At 54.5% G+C, this 22,055-nt stretch overlaps 1 protein-coding gene and 1 long non-coding RNA gene across 3 annotated transcripts in view; one reads left to right on the top strand and one right to left on the bottom strand.

The window, feature by feature from the left end:
* The window catches only part of Syn3 (synapsin III), a 429,043-nt gene that overhangs the window by 17,517 nt on the left and 389,471 nt on the right, over positions 1 to 22,055 (bottom strand). For both annotated transcript variants that reach the window (XM_047550762.1, XM_047550761.1), the window contains exons 8-10: positions 12,251 to 12,393; positions 6,647 to 6,721; positions 3,085 to 3,187 (exon numbers count right to left, since the gene is read on the bottom strand). In XM_047550762.1, coding sequence (XP_047406718.1) covers positions 3,085 to 3,187; positions 6,647 to 6,721; positions 12,251 to 12,393 — 321 coding nt within the window. The remainder of the gene's footprint in view (positions 1 to 3,084; positions 3,188 to 6,646; positions 6,722 to 12,250; positions 12,394 to 22,055) is intronic.
* Positions 16,526 to 20,659, top strand: LOC124983469 (uncharacterized). The gene is made up of 3 exons (XR_007108443.1): positions 16,526 to 16,606; positions 17,051 to 17,129; positions 17,328 to 20,659. It is a non-coding gene; the product is annotated as an uncharacterized LOC124983469 (long non-coding RNA).

Below are 22,055 nucleotides of genomic sequence, written 5' to 3' on the forward strand. Positions count from 1 at the left end.
TCACCCTGCACACTGTGCCCTTCTGGACCTCTGACACCCTGTGTCACCCCTGCACACTGTGCCCTTCTGGGATCTGACACCCTGCGTCACCCTGCACACTGTGCCCTTCTGGGATCTGTCACCCTGCGTCACCCTGCACACTGTGCCCTTCTGGGATCTGACACCCTGTGTCACCCCTGCACACTGTGCCCTTCTGGGATCTGACACCCTGTGTCACCCCTGCACACTGTGCCCTTCTGGACATCTGACACCCTGTGTCACCCCTGCACACTGTGCCACTTCTGGGATCTGACACCCTGCGTCACCCTGCACACTGTGCCCTTCTGGACATCTGACACCCTGTGTCACCCCTGCACACTGTGCCACTTCTGGGATCTGACACCCTGCGTCACCCTGCACACTGTGCCCTTCTGGACATCTGACACCCTGTGTCACCCCTGCACACTGTGCCCTTCTGGACATCTGACACCCTGTGTCACCCCTGCACACTGTGCCCTTCTGGACATCTGACACCCTGTGTCACCCCTGCACACTGTGCCACTTCTGGGATCTGACACCCTGCGTCACCCTGCACACTGTGCCCTTCTGGGATCTGACACCCTGCGTCACCCTGCACACTGTGCCCTTCTGGACGTCTGACACCCTGCGTCACCCCTGCACACTGTGCCCTTCTGGGATCTGACACCCTGTGTCACCCCTGCACACTGTGCCCTTCTGGACCTCTGACACCCTGCGTCACCCCTGCACACTGTGCCCTTCTGGACCTCTGACACCCTGCGTCACCCTGCACACTGTGCCCTTCTGGACCTCTGACACCCTGTGTCACCCCTGCACACTGTGCCCTTCTGGGATCTGACACCCTGCGTCACCCTGCACACTGTGCCCTTCTGGGATCTGACACCCTGCGTCACCCTGCACACTGTGCCCTTCTGGACCTCTGACACCCTGTGTCACCCCTGCACACTGTGCCCTTCTGGGATCTGACACCCTGCGTCACCCTGCACACTGTGCCCTTCTGGACCTCTGACACCCTGCGTCACCCCTGCACACTGTGCCCTTCTGGACCTCTGACACCCTGCGTCACCCTGCACACTGTGCCCTTCTGGACCTCTGACACCCTGTGTCACCCCTGCACACTGTGCCCTTCTGGGATCTGACACCCTGCGTCACCCTGCACACTGTGCCCTTCTGGGATCTGACACCCTGCGTCACCCTGCACACTGTGCCCTTCTGGACCTCTGACACCCTGTGTCACCCCTGCACACTGTGCCCTTCTGGGATCTGACACCCTGCGTCACCCTGCACACTGTGCCCTTCTGGGATCTGACACCCTGTGTCACCCCTGCACACTGTGCCCTTCTGGGATCTGACACCCTGTGTCACCCCTGCACACTGTGCCCTTCTGGACATCTGACACCCTGTGTCACCCCTGCACACTGTGCCACTTCTGGGATCTGACACCCTGCGTCACCCTGCACACTGTGCCCTTCTGGACATCTGACACCCTGTGTCACCCCTGCACACTGTGCCACTTCTGGGATCTGACACCCTGCGTCACCCTGCACACTGTGCCCTTCTGGACATCTGACACCCTGTGTCACCCCTGCACACTGTGCCCTTCTGGACATCTGACACCCTGTGTCACCCCTGCACACTGTGCCCTTCTGGACATCTGACACCCTGCGTCACCCTGCACACTGTGCCCTTCTGGGATCTGACACCCTGCGTCACCCTGCACACTGTGCCCTTCTGGACGTCTGACACCCTGCGTCACCCCTGCACACTGTGCCCTTCTGGGATCTGACACCCTGTGTCACCCCTGCACACTGTGCCCTTCTGGACCTCTGACACCCTGTGTCACCCTGCACACTGTGCCCTTCTGGACCTCTGACACCCTGTGTCACCCTTGCACACTGTGCCCTTCTGGACCTCTGACACCCTGTGTCACCCCTGCACACTGTGCCCTTCTGGGATCTGACACCCTGTGTCACCCCTGCACACTGTGCCCTTCTGGGATCTGACACCCTGCGTCACCCTGCACACTGTGCCCTTCTGGACCTCTGACACCCTGTGTCACCCTGCACACTGTGCCCTTCTGGACCTCTGACACCCTGTGTCACCCCTGCACACTGTGCCACTTCTGGGATCTGACACCCTGTGTCACCCCTGCACACTGTGCCCTTCTGGACCTCTGACACCCTGTGTCACCCTGCACACTGTGCCCTTCTGGACCTCTGACACCCTGTGTCACCCTTGCACACTGTGCCCTTCTGGACCTCTGACACCCTGTGTCACCCCTGCACACTGTGCCCTTCTGGGATCTGACACCCTGCGTCACCCTGCACACTGTGCCCTTCTGGACCTCTGACACCCTGTGTCACCCCTGCACACTGTGCCCTTCTGGGATCTGACACCCTGTGTCACCCCTGCACACTGTGCCCTTCTGGGATCTGACACCCTGCGTCTCCCCTGCACACTGTGCCCTTCTGGACCTCTGACACCCTGTGTCACCCCTGCACACTGTGCCCTTCTGGACCTCTGACACCCTGCGTCACCCTGCACACTGTGCCCTTCTGGGATCTGACACCTTCCCTTCCCTTCTCCCCGCACCGCGAGCCCCACCTGCAGTGTCACTGCTCTGTCCCCAGAGCAGGTCGGGCGGAGCCCACAGGAGCCCCTGAAGCTCATGTTTGTCAGATGAACAAATGGCAGAGTGCACATAGCGACCAGGGAAGTGTGTCCACTTCACACACTTGGACACCAAGGACACGGACAAGGCCCCCAGGAATGGGGTCTTGCTGACCCTTGGCCTGCCACCTTCCGTTAGGGTCGCAGGCTGGGAAGCTGTTGGACTTAAGTCCTGAGCTCTGGGGGCTGCGCTCCAGCCCGAGCAGGAAGGCCGCTGAGGCAGCTGAGGTGGGACGAGGTGGACGGGGGTGAGGCAGAAGCTTCTGGAAGCTGCTCACTAAGCCGGGGCTGCATGTGCCAGGCCAGGCGCCAGGACCCAGCGGACCACACTGGAGCCCGCGACTGGAGTCCTCCCTCCCGCTGCAGCGGGGCAGCCAGCCTCCGGCTCGTCCTCACCTCGATGATGTAGTCTCTGCCGTCCTTGCTGTGCACGGCCTTGACGGCGCAGATGTCCAGCCCGCCAAACATTTCTGAGCAGCTGTCCACCCACAGCCTGTACCTGTGGGAGGGACAGAGCGACAGAGTGAATGCTGGGGTGGGCAGAGGGAGGAGGTGGACACGGCCTGCAAGACGGTCACAGCCAGCAGAAGGGGATGAGGGACAGTGACGCGCATGAGACTGGGAGGCAGAGGGGAGAGAGAGACAGACCCAGACAGGAACCACGCCGGGAAGCAAGGGCGAGGAGAGGCTGGCTGCACCGGGATGCGTAGCCCCCTTGCCCGCCCCACCCCAGGGCCCCGGGAGCTCCTCCTGCTCCCCCTGGAGCCTCCCGGACACCCAGGTGCCCTGCAGCCCTTTTCTCTTCAGAGAGCTGCTCTGAGGACGCCAAATTCCCTCCTGGGACCAAGGCCTGCAGGGCACAAAGGGCACATTCTGCCCCAACCTGGGGTGGGGCGGCAGGGGCCTGGCAGGCTGCTCCCGCCTGGCCCTCTGGACCGGCTGCTTTGGTGCCCTTTCCAGCCACCCGAGGCTGCAGGGCCAGTTTGCTTGGCTGGGGACAGATCTCCATGCTGGACTTTGACCTTGCAACAAGGGGGCGGTTGTATCTGGAGGCATCTTCCTGGCTTGCACTTGGCTTCCCTTGTGGGCCAGCTCTGGGAGTCACAGGGGACTTTGTGTCAACGTTCTTGCTTCTCTCCCGCTCTCCAGGGTCACACGGGCACGCCTGCTCTCAGATCTATTTGCGTCTCTGAGCCATGAGGCCCGGAATGAGAGGGATCACGGCTGAAGAGCTCTTAGAACTGCCTCTCTTATCCACCAGTGCCTCTGAGGCCCAGAGAGGGAAGGTGACTAGACCAGGTCACACAGCAAGGCAGGAACAGAGCCAGGATTACCTAGGTCTCCGGGTTCCTAGTTCAGCTGCAGCCAGAGCATAGCAGGATTAAAAGGAAGGATTGAACTCACACCCGCTGAGCTCCTCTGTGCCTGGGGACAGACTCCTAACCCCTGTGATCCTACCACAACTCCATCAGGGAGAAAGGAGAAACTGAGGCGCAGAGCGATTTATACGTGACTGTGTGGCTTCCAGCCCTGAAACCCATCTGATCCAGAGCTCACGTAAGCCGCGATGCCTCTCACTGGGAACAGCCACCGCACACCTGTTCTTCCTCGGCACGGGAGGCAGGGGCGTGGGTTATGGCTACTCTTTCCTCAGTAACCCGGGGTGATCTCTCCCTCCTGCAGCCTCAGTTTCCTTATCTGTAAAATGGAGAGGCCAGATCTGACTCTGGTTGTGCACTGGAATCCCCAAAGGGCGAAGCAAATGCTCAGACAAATCTATGATTTTAAAAGCTTCCCCGGTGACTCTGATGGGTGGTCACGTCTGGAGGGAAGCTCTGGTCCTCAGACTCTGGGAGTCCTCTGGGCTCCCTGGTCAGGGTCCCTGTGTTCGGTTCCAATGGCTGACTTGTGGGCACCAACTTAGGGAGAGCTGTTGGTGAATCAGGTCTCTAGATAAGGAAGAGGGACGTTGGACCTCGGACCAGAGGCAAGTGTTTTCAAATGAGGAACATCTGGGTGGCCTTGGGCTGCACCCAGGCGGCCAGCAGCCAGGTCAAGGCAGGGGCTTCCGAGTGGAGCCCTGTGGGACAGGCTGGAGAGCATGGGGTCCCTGCCCACTCTGGTCGGTGGGCTGTCACCACCCAGCCTCACCCCTGGCCTTGCTCAGGACTCAGGCTACCCATGAACCAGGCAGAGGGAGGGGTCAGAGACTGGTTAAAGGGCCCAGGAATTTAGGCCTTGTGGGTTTGGGACTGGAGAGCTCTGTCCAGGCCCTGGGGTGCTGTCCTTGACTCTGAAAGGGACAGTGAATTCCCAGGCTGGAGCAGCCCCATTCCTATGACAGATTCCTGCAGGAATGGCCCTGGGGCGGAGCAGAGCCAAGACAGTGGCCTACTGGGGACATCCACCAACAGCTTGTGAGACACTGGGGAGGGCTGAGTTCAAATTCCTGAAAGGCTCTGCAGAAGAGAGCCAGGAATGTCACATCAATACCCACAGGGAGAGGCCTGGGTGCGTCCCAGGCCATCGGGTTCCCTGGCGCCAGGTGATAAGCACAGTCTCACAAGACTAGTTAGGGCAGGTGGGCTCCCAGGTCAAAGGCAGCAGCTGCCACATGGGGTGCTGGGAAGACAGGCCCTCCTCCTCGTCACAGGCACTGAACATTCCCCTCTGTCTCACTGTAGCACTCTGACTTGGGTATTATTGCCTTCATTTTACAGTTGAAAAAGTTCAGAAAAGTTGGTTAACTTCTCCAAGTCACACAGCAAGGAAGGTCAGGGCCACTCACTGCTGTTCATGGGGCTACCTCAGCTTAGAGTCCCAAAACTGGAAGCTGGGCGAGGACAGGGCCTAATCCATTTCCCTGCCACTGTGTCCCGGCCTCGCTCAATGACTGGCTCCCACCAGGTGCCATCAGATAGTTGACAAAGAGAGGAACAAGTGCCAGTCCTCCGACTGCTCATTCTTCAGGTCGTCATCGGGTACCCTGTCCTCCAGGGAGCCTTGACCTCCCCTCCTGGCCCGCACCGGGCGCCCTTTCTCCGTGTGCCCACTGTCAGCGCTCAGGGTCACTTCCACCCTGGTGACCACTGGTGCTCTCACTGGTCCTTTGTCTCTGTGTTGGTGGGGCGCGGGCGTGGGCTGCTGGGTGCTTGTCTCAGTCGTGGGTAGTAATTTCCCTCCGCTTCAGGACGCCTTGACGTCCCGTGGTCCCAGTCCAACCTCCAGGCGCGGAGCCTGACCTCGGTCCCTCCAACCACAGCATCGCAGCCTTGTCAGCCACAGTGATTGGTCCAGGGAGGGTCACGTGCCCAACACCTGGCCAATCAGTGACTCGGGCTCCGGCGCGCTTTGTTGGACGATTGGGAAATAGGTTTTCTCTCGCGGGATCTGACACTGAAGATCTAAGCCCGGAGGCGCGTGGGACGCCAGAGGAGGAAGCGCAGCAGGAGAAGCACGCGTGGAAAAGAGCTCACTGAACAGGGCGGAGGCTGAGGCCTCGGGCTCACCGGAGCCGATAAATCCTCAAAAGCAAGATCCAGTCAGTTTGACCCTGCAGACGGAGCCAGGGTTCTTAAAGGGAACCATTGGATCGTTCTACTGTGGCCTCTTTAGTGCTCAGCCCAGTAGGGCATGCAGTTGGCACTCCATAAATGTTTACTGAACACTTAGAGCTTTCTGACCCCCAGAGCCGTGGGGCAGGGCCAGAAAGATGCTTGGAGTCCGGACACCGTGGCTCTGATCTCAGCTCTGCCACACTGGACAGATCACTGTCCTGAATTTCTTCCACCCATAGAATGTGGTTATATTAGGACCTGCCAGGGGTTGTTGTGGAAAGTCCTCTGTGGGTGGGGCGGCACTGGATGGGGGTGGCCTGCTATCCGGGGCTCCTTGCTGTACCCTCCCAGCTCCTGCCATCTACGTCACACCCATCACCCCCCTCCCAGAATGTCCGTACCTCTCCGTCATGGCCACCTGCTCCAGCATGGCAGAGCCCGTGTTGGCCTTCCAGTTTCCAGAGATGGAGGTTCTCCTGCATCAAGAAACCAAAACCAAAACCAAAAGATAACAGCGTGTCAAGGACATTAGGGTTCACTGATCTATTTTCCTTCTTTGCTTTGGTGGCTAGGGAACTCAGCATCACATGAATTATGGTCTGCACCCTGTCCTCAGTCCCATTTTCCTGTTTTTATTTCCTTTCATTCTGATTGATTTATTTACTTGTTGGGTCTCATGTATTGTTCTCTAGGCAGTTTTTGGAATAGAAAGATTAAATTAAAAAAAAATATATATATTATCAGATAAAACCCCCCAAACCTTGTTGCTACAGTTTGGATCTGGAGTGTTTCCAAGAGGCCCACATGTTACAGACTTGGTCCTCAGCTTAGCACTGTGGGGAGATGGTAGAGTCTTTAAGAGGTGGGGCCTTGTGGAAGGAAGTTAGGGGGTTATTGAGACACCGGTCTTTTTCTTCCTTCACTCCCTGGGTGCCAAAAAGTGAGCAGCCTCCTCTGCTATGTGCTTCTGCCAGCCCAGACCCAAAGCAAGAGTGCTAAGTAACCATGACACGAGAGCTCTGAAACCAAGAGCCAAAATAAACGTTTCCTCTTTTTAAGTTGATTTATCTCAGGTCTTTTGTTACAGTAACAGAAAGCTGACTCACATACCTGGTCTCTCCTTTTTTAGGAGAACTAGAGCCAGGTACCCCTGGTGATTCTGGAACTTTTTTGTAGGCCTCAAAATGTAGGAAAATGATTTTAGAGACAAGTGGTGAAAAGCAGGAAGTTCTGTCCTGTGCCTGATTTGCTGCCCTTCTCCATTCCTTTTCTGCAGCTTGATCTGGTCCAGCAACTGCTAACCTCCCTTCCAGTGCCTGCTGCACACGGTCCCTTCCTGGGGTCACGACTGGCACGGGCATCCTCCCCTAGGCCCTGGCAGCTTTCTCCTCCAGCTGGGACTCCCTACGCTCTGCTCATACTTGGGCTTCATTTGAACGTACCTTCCCTCCAACCCACCACACCCTGCACCAGGCTCTGCCACGCTGATCCCATCCCACTTGTAACGATTGCTTTAGTGTCTTGCCTTTCTTGGTGTAGGGAAGCCCTGAGGGCAAGGGGGTCTGTTTCAGTGCATGCCCAGTGGGACCTGGCAGGTAGTAGGTGCTCAGTAGCTGCTGACTGCGACAGGGAGAGTGTATTTGTGGGGGAATCCAGCAGACCACCAGTCGCTGTTGCCCCTCTACTCCCAGTGAGGACCAAGAAAACGGGCTTAAGAAAACAGCAGAGGTGAAGCCGGCTGTCTTAGGGTCGAGGGAGGGTATGTGGTTAGATCAAAGAGTGAACTGGGGAGAGGGATTGACCCAAGAATATGTCTTTCTAAAAGAGAAAATCAAATGTGTAAGTGCCGAGAATTCATGGCGGCCACAGAGCTGTAACAACAAAGAGGGGCAGGGCCAACCGTAAACTCGACCTGGGTTCACTTGGACTCAGTTCAGCTCAAGTTGTTCCAGTTCAGTTTGGCAAATGCTCACAGGGCCACCCTGCACCCCGGGTCCTGGACTCGTCTGAGACGACTCCTCAGGCTGCTAGGGCCTTCAGGGTGGACTAGCCTTGGAGCCAGTGGAGAGCCACGGCAGGGTGAGCAGCGTCCATAGTTAGGAGCTCCGGTGAGAAGGTAAGAACTGGCTGGAGTTAGGCAGAGGTGAGGCCGCATCTGGGTTCCAGGACTTTCTAGTACTATGACCGTGGGCAACATCTCGAGTCTTTATTTCCTCATTTGTAAAATGGGAATGGTTGGTACCATGCGACAGGGACTTGTGCGAGCGAAGGGACACATTCCCACAGACCTCTTCACACAATGGGAGCTACTATTATTTTTAGTAAGTGGACAGAAGACAGGCAGGCAATCTGGGGACTGAAAACTAGCCAGAGGGCTTTCCTCCCAAGAGGAAACTCATAGTGACGGCTGATGTTTGAGGGACGCTTTCTGTGTCTGAGACACAGATCCAGGGGCTTTATTAGTACTGGTTCATTTCGGCCTCTCCAAATCTAAGGAGATGGGCATTGTCTTAGTCAGCGTTTTCGCTGCTGTGACTAAAGGATTCCACCAGCACACCATAGAGGAGGAAAGGTTTATTTGAGGGCTCACAGTTTCAGAGGTCTTAGTCCATAGAAGGCTGGCTCCATTCCTTGGGGCTCAAGGTGAGGCTGAACATCATGGCAGAAGAGAGTGGCAGAGGGAAGCAGCTCACATGGTGATCAGGAAGCAGAGAGAGTCCACTCTCCAGATACAAATATGGACATACCCCAAAGCCACACCCCAATTCCCACCTCCTCCAGCCTCCGGTAACCACTCAGTTAATCCCATCAGGGTTAGTTCACTGCCTGGGTTAAGACTCTCAAGACCTAATCGTTTCTCCTCTGGACCTTCCTGCATGTCCCACACGTGAGCTCTGGGGGACGCCTCACATCCAGACCACGACAGCCCTTCTTCTTCTTTTTCCCGTGGTGTGGCAGAAGCTGCCCGACCGTGTTATAAACTCTGTGTTCCTAACCTTGACCTTCGGTGGCAGAGCCCATGGAGCCCGGCTCAGATGGAGGGAAGGAGGTCCTGTCCTTGGCCTGAACGTGGTGACAGAAGCCTCTACCTGTGGGACAACTGTCCGGCCCCGCTTGGGCTGCTAGAGCCAAGCCCTGTAGACCGGGTGGCTTAGCCACAACAGCGCTTCATCTCTCACTGCACTGCAGGCCAAGAGGCCCCAGATGGAGGTGCCGCCCACTCGGGGTGTGGTGAGGACCCACTTTCTGGCTCACCGATGGCACCTCCTTGTGCGTCCTCACGGGTGGAAGAGGCAGGAGTCTTTCCGGGCCTCGTTAGAAGAGCACGGATCCCATCCTCGAGGGCTCTGCTCTCCTGATCTGATCCCCTCCCAAGGGCCCCTCTTCCCCGAGATGTCACCTCGGGGGTTGGGACTCGACCTGTGCCTTTTGGAGCAGGCGGAGGAAGAGGCGCTGAGGAGCTTCGGAGCCCAGTGGGAAGGGTGTGACTGAAGAGGAGAGGAGCCGTCCCGGCACTGGGCTTTGGTGGGGGAGCCTGTCCCTGGGCAATGGGTTGACAGGCTGGACCGGGCACATGGACGGTAAGTGGCCGGCTGGCCGGGGGAGCAGGATCTTCTCTGTTGGAGGGGGAGGTACAGGTAAGAGTCAGGGAAGGCTGAAAGGGACTACACCGTCCCAGATAAAAGTCACAGACGTCAGCGACTGCTCAGCTCACCGTACTCGTGGACAGACACGCAGAGAAGTAATCATGGACACGCGTGTTCGTGTGGGTAAGGATTACCCTCGGATTTCCCTGCTGTATCTGATGAGAGAATCTAAAAGCTGTGACACCTTAGTAACAACAGTCACAAAGGCCCTGGGCGAGGGGCAGGATGTGGGCCTGAGGGGGCTGGAGTGGTCAGCGCGGGGAGGACATTCCATCTGAGCTCTGACGAGAGCCCCCATCCTCGGAGGCAAACAACCCAGGGTCCAGGAAAGGCCATAACGCGGGACAAGCCGGAGCTGTCAGGCCAGCGAGGCCCGGCTTGAGGAATGAGGCGGTGAGGTAATCCTCGAGAAAAGAAACTGGGACAAGACGTCCTCAATGTCAAGTGTGACTCTGACAATAAGACAGGAGGAAATGATATCATGAGGGACGGCGGGGGCCTCAGGAATGTGTTGGACTGCCTCACTGACATGTGCCGTGACTCAGAGGGCAGGGAGGGGACTTTGGTCACCCTGAAGACATCTGGGAGCAGGGGCAGCTCTGGTCTGGGTGGAAGAGGGTGATGGACAAGGCAGGGCAGACGGACTCCTTGAGAAGGGGCTCCATCCCTTTCCTGGGACTATCTGCCAGTCATCTCCTCCAGTGCCCCAGGCAATGGCAGAGCGCAGTGGTGACAATAGAGACCCTAGGGTCCTCAAGGTCTGAAATCACCATCTGGCCCCTTACGCAGGTCTGCCGACCCCTGGCCCAGGCAGTCCGGTGGTGCAGAATGAACTCTAGGCCATCCCTAAGTGGACCTGCAGGGCGTGAGCAACGAGACTTTCTCTACAGACACGGGAGGCAGCTGGATTTGGCCTGTGGACCGACTTGCTGACCTGACCCTCGGGCACATGCTACCCTGCATAGAAGCACGTGGACGGAGAAACTTCCTAACCGTCTAGGACAACCACGGCCATCTTCAAATGTGGAGCCACACACAGAGTTGGCACTGCACAAATGCTTGGCAGTCAGGCTCTCCTGGCTCTCTGGGGTCTCATCATTTCCAGCGGAACATTCCAAAGTGAGGGAAATAGAGGAACAGATAAGACCTCTCCAAAGAACGAGATCCGGCCCATCCAGAACTCAGCCGAGGGCTCCCTCCACTGCCGAGCCACTGCAGGGCGCAGGTGGGCTCTCCCTTCCGTCTCCCATTCACCCCTTTCCTTTAGATGCAGGACTCTCATTCCTACTGGGGACTGACCCTGGGCGCTCGGCACGCCTTCCCGCTGGGACCCTCCCTGCGGGCCGTGTGCCTTTCTCTAACCAACAAGTGCGTGACCAAAGCCGGATGAATCCTCGCTGTTCCATGGAGTCACAATCTTGAGGTAAGCACGGAAGATGATGAGGACAGATTCCTTGCCCAGGGGCGGTGCCATAGAAGTTGCCTGTCATTTCTGGCTCTCGGATTGCTGGGGCTGCTCTGGATCTTAACATTTCTAAAATTGGTAATTCGGAGTTTTTTTTTTTTTTTTTAATTTCTTATCACCCATTGTTTTCTAGTACATTCCCATTTAAAAAAAAAAAAAGACATATATACACACACACACCTTAAAATAGTCAGACATGGTTTCTGTTGCTTGAGCCAGAGAAACCTGATGTCACCTTTGGTCTTACAGGTTCCAGAGAAGCCCCCTTGGGGCCTCACAGTCGCCAGTTCAGATCATGAGAACTGAAGACAATCCAGATCCTCAGCAAGGCATTCAAAGGCCTGCTTGATATTTCTCCAGATTTTTTTCAGTTTTTTTTTTTTTTTGCTACCGAGGATTGAACTCAGGAGCACTTAACCACTGAGCCACATCCTCAGCCCTTTTTTGCGTTTGACTTAGAGACAGGGTCTCACTGAATTGCTTAGGGCCTCACTAAATTGCTGAGGCTGGCTCTGAACTCCCCATCCTCCTGCCTCAGCCTCCTGAGCTGCTGGACTCACAGGTGTGCACCACCACGCCCGACTCCTTTAGGATTTGACTGCAAGGCAAACTCACTGTGCCCAGCTGCGTCCCGCAGACACGCCAAACATCTTTCTTTCTGTGAGGGGAACAGCCCTTGCTTGGGTAGAGAGTTCTACCGTGGTATCAGCCATGACACACTATGAGCCCCTCAGCCTCAGGGCTCAGAGAGGAAGGGCAGGAAAGGAGACAGGAAGGGCCAGCCGTGATGTGCAGAGGGAGGCCACTGGTTTTGGGTGGAGGAGATGGCAGCAGGACACTTCCCATCCCTGTGGCCCCTGTCCCAGCTCCCCCAGCCCCTCCTGGGGACTCACATGTAAGCCTTGTAGTTGGATCCGATTTTCTGGATGCGGATGTCGTACTTGGAGTCAATGAAGGCCTCAGTGGTGGCATAGGTTTTGGCCATGGCCACCATGCTGGTGATGTCCTGGTAGTCATGCTGGTTCTCCACTTTGATCTGTGTTGGGAGGATGAGGGTGTGAGGGCCGCCCGCCCGGTACCAACCGAGCAGCCACCCAGAGCCAGGAGGAGCTGGGGAGAGGCGGAGACTGAGAGGGTCACGTGCCCAGAGTGGGGACAGACACAAGCAATTCATGGTGCTGCCTAGGTGCACGAGGTGGAGGAGCAAGGAGCCGCCCCATGCAGGAAGTCAGGACCCCTCAGTGGAAGGGGTTTGGAAGGACCACTGTGGGGTGCAGCTGGTCTCAGGGGGCGCAGCAAGAGAGCATGGGGACAGGAGGGGGAGACCGCTGGACGGGGGCTGTGGGGAAGAATGGGCCTCGATAGCTGTAATGGGAAGCTCAACTTTTAGCCTGAAGGTTCTGGAAAGTCACAGGAAGAGGCAGAGGAGCTCAAAGGGTCAGTGGTTTACTTTGTGTTTTTGAAAAATGACTCACACTGTCGTGTGGAGGGTTAAATGGAGGAGTGTGCTGGGGACCCAGAGGGCACAGACAGCGGGGTGTGCTGTCCCTCCAGGCCCCCTGCCGCTGGCCGTGGGGCCCCTGCTTGTTCCGGTGGCTCTCTCTCCCTTCCCACCTCGCCCCAGCAGCAGAGGTTCTGACGTGGGCCAGCGCAGGCGGAGTCCAGAGGCCTCTGAGTTGCTGTGTGAGGCTCCCTCCCAGCCCTGCCCCTCCTGCCCCTGAGTCTCAGCGCTGACCGCCCCACGCCTCCCGGATGATGCCCACCACGTGTGGCAACCTCAGCGCCCTGTGAAGGGACTTCACCTCTCTCTGGGCAGCAAGGCCAGGCAGGCGGGCTGGGCATTGATGGGCAGGGGCACTTGGAAGATGTGACACTGAGGTGCCTTGGCTTGCCCAAGGCCGAATGGCAGCCAAGCCCTGAGCTGGGAGGGACGCCGGCCTCCAGGTCTCCAGGTGGAGGCCTGCTGCTCACGCGAGGTTTTGAGCACAGGGACCAGCTTGGAGAGAGCTCTGCAGGCCTTCCCGCTTCCGAGCCCTCTGGGAGCAACGACTGTGGCCTGCTTTGCAGGGGAAATGCAGGAGGCCAGTGGCAGGTCCCGTTGTCCATCCCTATCAATCTTGTCGGTTCCCCACTCCCTGCTCGGCCTGGGTCCCTCCACTCTAGGTACTAATCTTCTATGGCTCTGGCTACCGACCGGTCCTCCTCCTTTAGTAATAGGACCCCTGAGTTTCAGTGGGTTCCTGGTGTCCCAGCGAGGTTCCTTTGTTCCCGTCTCCTGTGCAGGCAGATGTGGTCAAGTTTCCAGGTCTAGTCAACAGGCCTGAGCAGATGGGATGTGAGCCGCCTCTGCATGGGCCACTGGAGGTGAAGGAAAGTCTCCCTTTTTGGCTCTGCTGGGACGTGGACAGGATGGTTTGATCAGGAGCAGCCGTCCTGGGCCCTGACAAGGAAGCCACGTGTTGAGACTGGTTGAGAAGCAGGATGGCGGGTGTCTGGGAGCCCCCTCTCAGAGCGTGACTGTGCGCGTTCAGACTCTTCCAGGAGAGAGAAGGCAGCTTTGATTTGTCCAGGTCACTGTTACTTTGGTCCTGGTTGAAGCGGCCGCTCTGTTTCTGCCATGTAGCTTTAGCCTCTTGCTTTTCCTTGATTCCTCACCCTTGGATCAGCCTGATGGAGGTTGGACCACCCTGCCTTTCAGCCCTCCGGTTACCCCCACTGGCTGTCTCTACATCCTCACAGAGCACACCTGGGGCTCACCCTTCAGATTTGGCTCTCCTCCCTTCCAGTGAAAGTGTGTCGGCTGAGGTCACTTTGACCCCTCCATGTGCATCCCGTACATCGTCCTGCCTTGGCACTCCACGGCAGCCAAAATCCGTGAGCTGCCTGAGGTTCGGTTTCCACCCACCTTCTGGCACCTTCTTCCATCTATATTACCTTGTCCATCTTCAGCTAACACTTGGGGTCTGGTGGAGGAAGTTGGAGGAACCAGGATGGAAGGTGAGAGCTCGCAGGGACAGCTTGTCTAATTCCCCGGTCACTGGTGGCTTTGGAGAGGACCGGAACTGCTTCTGCACCTGGGTTTCCTAAGACGGTGCAGCACCCGAGGCTACCTGGAGATGCCCATTTGTCTTTGACATCCACTCTCCTCTGTTTCTACAGCCCCCAAGCACTGTGATCTGGGGTGCCCATGACCACCCGGCATACATGTTGCACCCCCCTTCTCCCTGGTATGTCACGTGGCCACTTGACCATTTTGACACTGGGTGAGAGCAGAAGAGGGGCATGGGCTTCCAGGGAAAGGAGGGCTTTCCACTTGCTTCTTCCTCTTCCAGTGGCTGGAATGTGGACCGCCTTGGGCTGGGTGGCTGAAGGATGCGTGATCCACAGTATGGAGGGAGCCTGGGTGCTCGGAACCACAGCCCTGGGCTGCTTTTGCCATTAGGTGAGAGAGAAGGTCCACATCCGTCCTGGCAGTTGAAGGCCTCCTGGTGGCACGGTGCCTGGGCCCCGCAGAACCCAGGCTGCCCCTGGAGCCCCTGAGCCTGTCTCCCCACTGGACCCTGAGCTTCCTGGGGACAGAACGAGCCTCGTTCCCAGTCACGACACTGAAGCCTGGAGCATCGCGGATGCTGGAAGGTGCTTCTGGAATGAACGTGAGAAGGTTGGACGAAGGCCCTCCCATAACTGGGGGAGGGACAGGGGCTGGAAGGAGAGAGAAGGGCGCTCAGAGAAAAGGGGGAGAAGGTGTTTCAGGGACATTTATGTTGTGTAAGGTAAATGCTTGGACTGGTGCTATGGGTCAAAGACCCTGAGGACGGCTGGGACCCTGGAGAAGCGGGCAGGAGGCCTGGAGCCTGGGTGGGAAGAGCTGGAGGGGACTCTGGGAAGGTCAGGCCAGCAGGTGGGTGGGGTCAGAGGGCCCAGGTGGGTGGGGTCAGAGGGCCGGGCGCTGGCGGGGCAGGGAGCCTGGCGCTCCCTTCTAATTACTGGTGGGAAAACCTCCCCGAGGCTTCACAAAAAGAAGCTGAAAACAGGAAGCACCGAGCGAGCCGGATCGGAGATTGCCCATGTGTGCGGAGGGGCGGCCCGGCCAGCGGCCAGCGCCCGGCGGGCGGACACGGCACCGCGCTGGGCCGCTCCACGCCCGTCTCCTCCTCCTCTGCCTTCCTTGCCTTCTGTCTTCTCCCTGCCTCCTCTTCCCTGGTCCTCTGCCCTCTCTCCATCCCGTTCCTCCTTCTCTTCCTGTCACCTCTCCTTTTTTATCTTGGTCCTTTACTTCTTCCTGGTCCAGTTCCTCCCTTTCACCCTCTGGCTCTCTCTTCCTCCCGCTCCCTGGCTGCTCCTGGCATCGCCTCCTTCCTCTGCTTCCCAGTCTCCCACCTCCTCGGCCTCCTCTGCTCTCCTGCCTCCTTCCCCTCCCCCGTCCCCACTCAGCAGCCCCCCAGCTCTCCCCCTGCTGAGTTGCTCTACCCCGCTGACCTGCTAACACTGTTTTGTCCCGAGGGTGAGTGAGGAGGGAGAGTGGACACAGAGGCTCAGAAACCACAGGGTCAGGATCTGATTCAGAATCTCCTGAATGGTATTCAGCTCGGAGTTCAGGCCTCGGGTGGGAAGGGCATCTGACCCGCAGGGACTGCCCACTGTTGGCTCCACATCTCCAACAACAGGGGCTCTCTTTCCCTCTACCTGTGACTTTTGGTCCTGGGCATTGAACCCAGGTGCACGTGACCACAGAGCCACATCCCCAGTCCTTTTTTTTCCCCGTTGGAAATTCTTTTTTTTTTTTAATTTTTAAAAAATTTTTACAGACTGCATTTTGATTCATTGTCCACAAATGGGGTACATCTTTTCTTTTCTGGTTGTGCACAGTGTAGATCCATACCGTTCGTGTAATCATACAGGTACACGGGTGATGATGTCTGTCTCAGTACACCATCTTTCATACCCGCCTCCCTCTCATTTCCCTCTACATAATCAGGGTCTCACTGAGTTGCTTAGGGTCTCGCTAAGTTGCAGAGGCTGGCTTTGAACTTGTGATCCTCCTGCCTCAGCCTCCAGAGCCTCTGGGGTTATAGGTGTGCCACCACATCTGGCTCAGGGAGCTGGATATTGAGTGAGATTCTGATTCCTCTTTAGGGAACCACTACCTGGTTTTACTGTATATTGTGCCAAGAGTGAATGAAAGGTCCCCATGGATGGTTTTAGCCCTCTGCCTGCGTCATCAAGTCCACTGGCAGGACGGCACAAAGGTACCTTATGATCTGGTAGGTTATACCGGGAGTGAAAGTTAATTCCCCAAGGAACTGAGAGAGCATAGAGTTTCACACACTCAGTTCTGTTACACAGTCACTTGAAATAATTCTCTGTGACTAAGCCACAGTGTGGTATACGGTCAAGTTGAGTCACCTCATTTCGTTTTCTATTTTCAGGAACAGTTTTCCTATGTTTGATCTATTTTGTTTTAAAATTATATAACCACATTTACTTGGTTCCAAAGTCAAAGTTAAAAAGCAAGGTACATTCAGAGGGATCTAGCTCCCGTCTTGGTTACCTCTTCCAAAAGCACAATAATTAGATGAATGGATGAATGATGAATGGATGAATGATTGAATCTAATCCTCCAGATAAATGGACATTTAGCCAAGTCATGTGTTTAGCCTATAATTATTTAAATAATATCTAATATATTCCAGAACTTCTGCAGTGAGCTGGATAGGCCTTAGGCTTTCCCACTGACTCCTGAAGTACAGAATTCGGATGATTACACAGGAGGTAGGTTTGTGTCTGGATAATTGTGTTAAAAGTATTTATTGATGTTTCATTGTCAGCAAAGAAAATCATAAGAGGGGCTGGGGCTGGGGCTCAGCTTAGAGCACTTGCCAAGCATGTGTGAAGCTCTGGGTTTGATTCCCAGCACTGAAGAAAATTTTAAGAAGTCATAATGCTGCAGAGTAGTTGTTCTTATCACAGGTAAGAGATAAGGAAGCTGAAGCTCGGAGAAGTAATGTAAGATCCAACAGCCAGAATAAACCACGGGAGGGGTCCCCCAAAATCACCAGTGACATGGACCTGAAGGGATGGTCAGCAGGTCAGAGAACAGAACCAGCGCTGGAAGGTGGAAGGACAGCTGTAAACACGAGAACTGCCCGCTAGCAGGGTAAAGGTGTGACAGTCACTCAAGCCCACACTCGGAGATCTGGAGTGTCCAGATTTGTGTTTAAAGATGCCTGGAGGTATTATCTTAGAAAGCTCCGCGTGGACCTTAGGAAAGCTAAGGTGTTCGGCTGCCTAACAGACATAAGGTAACCAATGGGCTCAAAGTTCCACTTGGATATGAATCATAGACTCTGCATCCAGACTGCGCAGGTAGACGATTTTCTTGTCATCATGCCCTAAAATACAGTCTAGCACTACTTATGACACATTCACGCTGCTTTAGGCATAAGGAGCAACCTGGAGGTGATGTGAAGGACACAGGAGGGTGGGTGGAGGTTGCTTGCAGAGACTCCCCATTTATGTATGAGACTTGAGCACCTGCAGATTCGGGTGTCTGTGGGGGTCATGGACCCAACCCCCATGGATATCAGGGATACTGCACTTGAGCATAATTATTCAATCGTTAAACAAATTAACCCACTTCCCCACGTGTTGGTATAGGTGCTTGCTATTTGGATCTGGAATGTTACCCAAAGGCCCATGTGTTAATGGCGTGGTCCTTGATCTGTGGTGCTGTTGGGAGGTGGTGGAACCTCTACGAGGTGGGACCTCATGGCGGGAAGTTAGGTCACTGGGGGCATGCCCTTGAAGGGGATATTGGGACCCCAGTCCCTTCCTTTCCCTCTTTGCTTCCTAACCATCACCAGGTGGGCAGCTGCTCTGCCCCATGATGTGCTGTTCGCCATAGGCCCCAAAGCAGCTGGACCAACTGACCATGAACTGGAACCTCCCAAACTGTGAGCCAAAATAAACCTTTGTTCTTTTTAAGTTGATTTTATCAGGCATTTTGTTACAGTGATGAAAAATGGTCTACAGAGTGTTTAAAATACAGCATGCCCTTGCAGAGCTTATTTTCTAGTGGAATGGTAGGGAAGAAAGATAAAAAAATAAACATAGTTAATAGTATGAAGTGGTGGTAGAAATGCTATGGAGAAAAATAAAGCAGAGTAAGTGAGTGAGGAATGCAGGGCGGGAGGAGGAACCTCAAAGATGACGCTTGTGGGGAGATAGCTCTGAGCAGAGGTCCCAGTGAATTGAGGGCGTGGGCCAAGCAGGCAAAGAACAGAAAATGCAAAGGCCCTGAGTCAAGCCTATGCTGGGTGCTTTCCCGCAGAGACAGGGAGAGTCTTGTCTGATCTCTGCTGGTTAAACCACGTCTGGAATATGTTGAGTAATTCTGGGAACCATGTTGATTGGTAGATTTTAAGATATAGAAGGGTCTGGAACCAGCTCGTATTAGGAGTGGGTTAAAGAAGAGGGAGACCTAGGCCTACCTGCATACCTGTGTCAATACTTGGCACATGACACGTGTTCCGTAAGTATTTGTTCAATCGGGGAAAAAAATAAAACCCCACACAACTGTAACTGTTCATCCCTAGTGGAAAATACCCAATGAACTTTTCAAAACTGCTAAGAAATATATAATTTTATTCAGAAATCTTAGTGTTGTAATAATAATGGTTCTGCTATTTAAAATTTATTATAATAGTAATAATGTTCATGCTATTAGGAGCTCAGGTTTATTTTCTTTCTGTGCTGGGGTTTGGACCTTGTGCATCCTAGGCAAGAATTCTGTCACTGAGCTACCTGCCAGTCCTAGGAGCTGAGAGTTTTTCAGTGTAAATGAAAAGGCATGCAATTTGAAAATCAGAGAAATGACATTAGATCTGCATTATCTAAAATTTGAATTCAAAATGTCATTATGAATTTATAAGGCTTTTTTTCTCTTAAAAATATTTACGAGTTTTCTCCTATGTACGTCAAAAAGACCTGGAAGCAATGGTCAATAAAATAGCAACGAACATATTTAGCATCCAGATGGTGGTCCCTAAAATCTGTATTTTTATTAAAGGCTCCTTGGGGGAATGGCTGATTCCAGGTTTTAGGGAGGTAATGTGCAAGATGAGCTTAGAATATTTCATTGTGGTAGAAATAGGGAAGCCATCCTGTCAAGTTCGTAAATCACCCGGGAAGGGCCCTTACTAGCCACAGATGGGACAATTGGAGTATCAGAAAGAACGATGACTTCAATGGAATGAAATATATCAAATTGTTAAGAATTGTTAAGAAAAAGTCATTGGTCACTTTTCGCAGGATGCTAAGATACTATCTCATTATTCTGGAAATGGGAAAATAAAGGGAGGAAGAAATGTTCCTCTTTTTTGATGAATTTCAGCTCATAAATGCAGGAGAGAGGATCAGAGTGTCGTCTTTGGCAAAGCCTCGCGAAGTAACGAGGGAGGCCTGGTGATCAATGCGGAGGCAGCTGGGGGAGGCGGGTGGGTTGCTTCCCAATGTGGACGAGTCAGGCAGCACCTGGACTCAGACCCAGCTCAACATCAAAAGGGAATGGGTCACAGGGTGCTGCCTCCAGATATGCTGCAAGAGGACCCCACACCTCCTGCACCGCCCGCAACTCAGAACTGGACTCAGATCGAGTCTCAGCACCTAAGTATTGGTTCACCGGAAATGCAGGTGAGAGAGGAGTACCATGGAGCTGCTGTGGCCAAACTCAGGGAGCAGGAGATTCTGCAGGAAAATGAGCTGTTTTCTCCCTCAGGAAATAAAGGGCACGCCCCGCCCCCACACCAAAAAAACCAAAAAAATAAAAAAAATTAAAGGAGGGGACCTGATATAGATCAAAAGGGACTTATGTCATACTCCCTTTGTGAACAGGCAGGTCTTGGTGGCATGTCATGAGAACAAATCCATCAGGATGGAGTTATGAACACTGACCAGGTATTAGACGATATTAAAGAATATTACAGTTTTAGGTGTAATAATGGCGTTTGGCTATGTTACAGCAAAAAGGCGGCTTTGTGTGTTGCAAATACACTCTGAAATATTGATGGGAGAAATGGCATGCTATGCAGAATTTGCTTGAAACCATCCAGTGATCCATGGAGACGGGACGTAGAAGAGGGGATACCAAGAACGGTGGGAGAGGGACGGGCAGTGGCTGCCGGGGTGGAGAGGAGGTGTCGTGGAATGCCGTAGGGTGACGGGCTCGTCTTGCGACGACACTAAAAAGCCGCTGAATTATATATTCTAGAAGGGAGAGTTATGAGAATCAGATCCCATTTTTCAAAAAGAAGAAAGGTAGCTGTTGTTTGGGAGGAAGTGTGGGAGGGGGCGGTGTGTGCAAGACCAAGCTGGCCACCTGTGGCTGATGGCTGAGGTTGGTGGTTGGTCCTTGGCTCTAGTTGGCCATTTTCCCTTTCTTTGCGTGCATTTGAACGTTTCCATGAGGAAAGATTAAAAACAAGCAGGACTAAAGGAGGAAGACAGATGGGGTGAGGACATCAATCTGTACTGAGAACGAGGTCTGGCAGGGGGCGTGATCCCCTTTTTGTGTCCCCTGGAAGAAAGGCAGCTTTGGTCAGTTTCCACTAAGAGGAAAAGGGACGAGGTGTCTAAGAGCATCACAGGCAGGCTTGCAACCAAAGCAGAACGCTCCTGGGGAGGGTACTGTGACATGCCACCAGGGTCAGCCCCAGAGTGCTGTGCAGAGGCCGGTGGCCTCCTGCAAGGCCTTTCTGTGCAGGCTCATGGTGGACTGCTGCATGCGCCACACCAAACGCCACAGGCTGGGTGGCTTAAATGCTGGCATCTCTTTCTCACAGCTGCGGAGGCTGGGAGTGTCCCAGGGCAGGGTGCTGGCGTGGTGGGGCCTCGGCTTGCAGAAGGCCGCCTGCTTGCTGGACACGGGGAGGGAGAGTGTGGGCAAGCTGTCTGGCGTTTCTTCTTATAAGGACACGGAGCCCATCGCCAGCGTCCCACTCCGGTGAGCTCGTCTGAACCTCCCGAAGGCCCATCTCCCATCACCCTCACGTTGAGGGTTGGGCTTTTTTTTTTTTTTTTTTTTTTGGGGTGCTGGGGATCGAACCCAGGGCCTTGTGCTTACAAAGCAAGCACTCTACCAACTGAGCTATCTCCCCAGCCCCAGGGTTGGGCTTTGACATTGGATCTGGGGCAGTCCATAACTCCGTCCACAGCACCTCCTGTCCTTTCCTTAAAACACAATTCAAAGAAAGCGGTTCACACGAGGCAGGTAAAATGCGATCCAATGGTCGCTTTGATCCGTTTTTTTTAAATAAAGTTTTTATTTTCAGTTGAAAAAATAATATACATGTGTGGCAAAAAGAGAGTCCAAAATATAAAAAGGGAATCTGGAAAAATTCTAGCTGTTACTCTCAACCCCAGGCATCCGGGTGATAAAATTTCTTTCCTTTTCTAGAAGTATTCTGTGAACAAAGCTGGGTGCAAAGGTGCAGGCCTGTAATCCCAGAGACGCGGGAGGCTGAGGCAGGAGGATCACAAGTTCAAGGCCAGCGTCGGCAACTTAGCAAGATCCTAAGCAACTTAGCAAGATCCGGTCTCAAAAATAAAACATTGAAAGGGCTGAGGATGTGTCTCAGTGGTTAAGTGTCCCTGGGTTCAATCCCCAGTACCAAAGATTAAATAAGTAGAAATATTATATGA

The sequence above is a fragment of the Sciurus carolinensis genome, chromosome 4 (genome assembly GCF_902686445.1).
Source record: "Sciurus carolinensis chromosome 4, mSciCar1.2, whole genome shotgun sequence".
NCBI lineage: Eukaryota > Metazoa > Chordata > Mammalia > Rodentia > Sciuridae > Sciurus > Sciurus carolinensis.